This window comes from Vicia villosa, unplaced genomic scaffold (genome assembly GCF_029867415.1).
Source record: "Vicia villosa cultivar HV-30 ecotype Madison, WI unplaced genomic scaffold, Vvil1.0 ctg.000645F_1_1, whole genome shotgun sequence".
Classification (NCBI taxonomy): Eukaryota; Viridiplantae; Streptophyta; class Magnoliopsida; order Fabales; family Fabaceae; genus Vicia; species Vicia villosa.
Window position 1 is genome coordinate 92,917 of NW_026705289.1, and position 5,957 is coordinate 98,873.

At 32.6% G+C, this 5,957-nt stretch overlaps 1 protein-coding gene across 1 annotated transcript; it reads left to right on the forward strand.

Annotated features, from left to right (window-relative positions):
• Positions 1-1,461: 1,461 nt before the first annotated feature.
• On the forward strand, positions 1,462-2,225 carry LOC131630116 (protein FAR1-RELATED SEQUENCE 5-like). Its single transcript, XM_058900908.1, has 2 exons — positions 1,462-1,856; positions 1,937-2,225. Exons 1-2 carry the CDS (start codon positions 1,462-1,464, stop codon positions 2,223-2,225), a joined length of 684 nt encoding a protein of 227 aa, XP_058756891.1.
• The last annotated feature ends 3,732 nt before the right edge of the window (positions 2,226-5,957 follow it).

Below are 5,957 nucleotides of genomic sequence, written 5' to 3' on the forward strand. Positions count from 1 at the left end.
TTAGTATCACCGTTTAATCAATTATTTTAACGGTTGAGATTTGATGTCAAATTAAACTTTGACACCTTGCTATCATTTGATCATATTCTTATGATCAAATGACATCGGGGTGTCAAAAAAAATTGATTTGACACCAAATCTCAACCATTAAAATAATTGATCAAATGGTGATATTAAATAGCCTACTTTTTAGAAGAAAAATATGTTATATATATTTTTATTATTATTTTATTTTATTTAGTATCACCGATTGATCAATTATTTTAACAGTTGAGATTTGAAGTCAAATTAAACTTTGACACCCTGGTGTCATTTGATCCTATTTCACATATATATATATATATATATATATATATATATATATATATATATATATATATATATATATATATATATATATAGGACGACTCAAGTGAGAACACTTGGTTATTATGAGAAATGAGAACAATGAATCACGACCATTAAATTTTGATTTTGTTGATTTTAATGGACTAAATTGGTTTCTCTTTCTATGATCCTTAATATTTAATTTAATAAAACATAAAAAGAGAAACCAATCTAGTCCATCAAAATCAACCAAAATCAAAATTTAATGATCGTAATTCATTGTTCTCATTTCTCATAATAAACAAGTGTTCTCACTTGAGTCGTCCCCATATACCTCCCGTATCTGTATTGACAGAAATATCTTTGATATTATTTACTTAAAACATAGTTACACTTGTGAAAAAAAATTCACTTTTCCAAATCAGTAAAATTTAAAATTTTCAATATACTTTAGATATTTTTGATACCCTCTTAGAATTTTTCGGTGCACGAAATTGATTTTTTATCGGAAATTATTTGTATTTTACAAATTTCCAATAGTGAATTACCGAAAATTTTAAAATTTCTGGTGCCATAAGAGAAAACCAGAGTAATTTATCGGAATATTTAAAATTTCCGGTTTGTCACAAATTCTACCAGAAAATTTGAAATTGCTTGAAATTTTCAGTATGTCTGCAGATAATGTTCTTTTCTCGTGTGGTCTAGAGCCTGCAGCTTCTTCGACAAATTCTTGTACAAATTTTACGGAGTTCTTCACCTCATAAATGTATGTTTTCTATTCAACTAATGCAGTTTTGAATTGTTTTCCCGTATTTAAGAAAGTGATAGTTTAATATTTATGTGTTGCATTTGACAGATGTTTAAATCTCGATTTGAAATTTTACCATGGGCACATGCTACTGGTAAACAATATGACATTATTGTTGTCACTATTCGTTCAAATGCTGCTAATGAAATACCAGGGAGGAAGAATAAATTGATTATAGATTGTGAGAGAGAAGGAAATTACAAAAGAATGAATAAATCCTGCGAAAGCACTAATTCCTTAGAAGGCCTTTATAGTATGAAAGTTAAATGTCTGTTTAGGCTGAGATCTGTTCCAAGTGGTGTTGGAAGGTGATGGTTAGATACGCGATGCATAATCATAAACTATCCAATGATTTGGAAGGCAATGACATATTGGTCCGTCTAAAAGATCATGATAGAAAGTTTGTGAATGAAATGACGGAATACAATATGGCTGCAAGGTACATAGTTGCTGCTTTGAAAGACAAAAGTATAGAAAATCTCATGAGTGTTACTCAGGTTCATACATCTAGAGCTACATACAGAACAAGCAAGAGAGGTGCATTGACAGAAATGCAGATGTTGTTGAGCCTTATTCATCAAGAGAAATACAAGTGTTGGACTAGAAATATGGACAACTCATATGTTGTAGCTGATATCTTTTGGACACATCCTAATTCTGTGAAATTGCTGAATATGTTTCATTTGGTGTTGATTTTTGATTGCACATACAAGACAAACATGTAATAATTTTTAAATGCATATCCTGATATTTGTTGTAGATGTTGTTTTGAGTTTAAATATGTGCATTTTCATTAAGAAGGTACCGGATACCACTACTTGAGATTGTTGGTGTTAGGTCAACGAAATTGACATTTTCAGTTGCCTTTGGGTGTTTGGAGCATGAAAGGGAGGACTATTTATCATGGACATTTGAGACGCTTAAAGAGTTGTTCTCTTCGGAAAAATTGCTACCAAAGGTTGTGGTGGCAGATAGAGAACTTGCATTGATGAATGCCATGGAATCCGTGTTCCCAAATGCAACACACTTGTGGTGTTCGTTCCATATTTCAAATAATGTGAGCATGAAATATAGAGAGTATGTCAAATAAGAAAGACAAGAACATATCATGGATCTATGGAACAAATTCATGTATTCAAACACAAAAGTTGAGTTTGTCGAACACGTCAAGCACTTTGAGACTATTTGTGCTGATAAAGAAAGGTTTTTTGCAGCTTGGACTAACAAAGTCACTCATTTATGGAACACAACAACAAACAGGTACACGAAACATTGGAGTTTCATGTTATTATAGCTATAGCTAATCATAAGTTAACATTTATTTCTATTTATGTTTTTTAGGGTGGAGTCTGCTCATTGGAGACTAAAAAACATGTTGACTACAAGCCACCGAGAATTATGCCGAAGTTGGGATGTTGTGAACACCATGTTTAAGTTGCAGCTAGGTTCAATCAGAGTTTCGTTTCAAAAAAGTATTATCAACATTGAGCATCAGTATAACTTTCATTTCTATTCCAGGTTGCACGGTTTTGTCTCAAGACATTGTATATAGCTCATTCAAAAGGAACTAGAAAGGGTGAAGTTTATTGGTTCTAGCTAAGAAATATGTGGTTGCTTCATTAGAACAACACATGGGTTACCGTGTGCCTGTCAGCTTGCCAATTTCCAAATAGTAGGCAATCATGTTCCTTTAAACTTGATTCATGAATTTTGGACAAAATTGCACATTGTAGAGCATGAGATCACTCATGATGAGAGTAGTATAAAGCGGGTTTTAGAAGTAGAGTGTGAAGAGTTAAAGACATATTTTAGCTCACTGGATATTGTAAGTCAGAGGGTGTTGAAGAAAAAGGTTCGGGAACTATACACCCATCCATAACTTCTATGTGTCCATCGCCGGTGAAGTACAAGCCAGAGAGGGGTGTTAAGAAGTGTAGAAAGAGTCAAGAGAGTTATGTGCATTGTGATCCTAGCCAGTAGGAGTATGTAAAAGGCTCACAAGGAAGTCAGACTACGAAGAGATCATGCACAAAACCAATAGCAAGTCAACCGTCAAGTACGCCGATTAGTAACCAACCATCCACCAAATCTTCAAGACATCTCTACTTGTCACAATTCCCTACTATCTTACATCCATATATCAATGACATTATTGATGTTGGTGACAATGGAAATTGGGGTTAAGAAGTCATCTTAGTTGGTTTTGTATCCTTGTGTGTATGACAGTTTTTATATGTATATATTTAGTCGGTTGCTATTTTACCAATTCAGTTATTTGAGAAAAATCAAGGAAAAAAATTGAAAAAACATATTTCTAGTATAATACCGGAAATTTGGAAATTTCCGAGAAGTTATAGTGGAAATTTGGAGTTTTCCGGGAAATTTTAAATTTTCGATAAAAAACAATTTTTTTCGGTAAATCAGAGTAGTTTTTTGAAATTTCCAGTATTCACACGTAATTTTCAAAATTTCAAGTTTTTTAGTAAGGGTATTTACGACAGAACACCATAAAGGCGGGGGGTCATTTATAAATTAGGGGGTAGCATGAAGAATCCTCTATTTCCACCCTTATGTGTTTTCCTCAATCACTGTTAAAAGTTTTAAATGTTCTTAGTGTTGGGAGATGCATCTCCGGACGCATTTTTTTACTCATATTTTAGTACCTTGTAAGTGAAACATTTCTATTTTACTAAAAAAAATTGTCCGAAAATACATCTTTGAATTCTGAAGATGCACATCCAAAATTTTATTTTGCTTTGAAATGATCATGCCCGAAATAACAAAGTTCTGCAAAGCAACATAAAGCAGATGACATACCTATAATTATAACATTTAGGGCTCAACAAAGCCTAAAAGTGTTGTCAATATGAATGCCTGTTATTTCCTAAGACACGACAAGCAAATAAATAAACAAATAATATAATTCAAATCCATATTAATGGACATAACTTTATTTGACATAGAAGCAAAACCAAAGATTTAAAACAAATTAATAAGTTCAGAAGTTATTATTTTACAAAACACTAACATCAAGTATGTCATTGTTTGCTAATGCGACCATTAGTGAAATGATATTTTCAGATGTGCATCTCTGAAATTCGAAGATGCATTTCCGGATAACTTTTTGGAGTACAATTGCGGTGTACCACTTGCAATGTCTTTGTTGGTGTGATTTTAGGTGTGTGTGAAGATGCATCTCCGGACATAGAAAGAGCATTTTTTTTATTTTCAAGGGTGTTGGACACACCCATAAGGGTGGAAAGAGAAACCCCCCAATTTAAAGTTGGAGTTTGGTCTTCCCATCCTTGGTGGTGAGGAGCCACCCTTAAAAAATTCAAAAATTCCCTTCACTAATTTAGAAGTATAATTTCGGATGCACTTATTGCAGACCTAAACACTTTCTAAGTGAGACACACCCTCATTTAAAAAAAAAATCCAAAAGTGTATCTCCGAACTCACTCTAGACAATGATTTTGTTTAAAAAAACACCATCTTGCATATATTTCACAACTCATTAACTTATTCGAAAGTGCATTTTTAGATTCTTCAAGCGGAAAATTTAATAAAATATCAACTTGCATGTTTGCTTTACTCATGATCATACCATTATTTCTTCTCCAAACCTTATTAAAACCATCTTCCGTACTCAATCAAGTTTTCTACTTCAAAACAACATTTTTCTATTTTTAACATCAAATGAAGCAAGAGAAACTGAAATTTAAGATAATGTACATATATTTCCTTCCTCTTTACTTGCTTGAATTTGATTTTTAGTCAGAATAGATGAATGTTGCGCCTCGAACTATATTTTCGATTTTTGTTGCATGTCATACACAATTGTATTTTTTATTAGTTTAATGTTGCTTTTGGTCAAATTTTTTTATGATTGGCCTTAAATATGGTGCACCCTGATGTTGACCCCAAAACGATTTTATCTACGGATGTTAAATTGGTTGATGTCAAGGTAGAGGTTGGTAAATAATTTACAATTGATCAATTGTTTGTTGTTCATAAACATATGCTCTAATGGATTCACACAGAGGCTGCCAAATTAGAATTCGACGTTGTAATTAGGAGGTCAAATAATGGTTATGATAAAAGACAAGCATTTGTGACAATGAGATGAGAAAGAAGTGGCAATTACACAAAACCTATACGAAAGTCGAAACAAAATGACAATAGTTCGAGTAGATGTGAGTGTCCTTTTAATTTATGTAGGATATCTTATGGCGAATAATACATGGACATTTAATGTGATTTGTGGTATATATAATCATGAGTTTTTTTGCAAGTTAGTTGGTCCTCCCATTGCATGACGTCTTAATCTTGAAGATAAGGCATTTTTTCCAACATGACATTGGACATGGTGCGTCCTTAATACATACTTGCAACTTTGAAACAAAAAAAAAGCTTTAAATATCTCAAATATCAAGCAAGTATACAATGTTCATGCCATAAACAACAAGGCTATAAGAGGGGATAAAACTGAAATGCAATAATTGTTGAAGCTTTTGGATGATACCATTATGTATCTAGGTACAAACTGTGGGAAGATGGAGAAATCGTTCAAGATGTATTTTGGAGTCATATTTCCCTATGTACTCATTATTGATTTAACATATAAGACTAACAAGTACATGCTTCAACATTTGAAATTTTTTGGTGTTATTTCTACGGAGATGAGTTTTTCAGTTAGGTTTGCATTACTGGAAACTGAAAAAGAAGATAATGTTAACTGGGCTTTAGAAATATGCGGATAATGTTGAAGGACGAAGAAAACATGCCAAAGGTTATTGTCGCCAATCGCGGTACCACACTGATG

What these genes read in the sequence shown, in the direction of transcription:
- LOC131630116 (XM_058900908.1), top strand. Translation starts at nt 1,462, where the DNA reads ATGCATAATCATAAACTATCCAATGATTTGGAAGGCAATGACATATTG. An exon ending in TGCACATACAAGACAAACAT is followed by an intron (nt 1,857 to 1,936) that starts GTAATAATTTTT and finishes TTCATTAAGAAG; the next exon opens with GTACCGGATACCACTACTTG.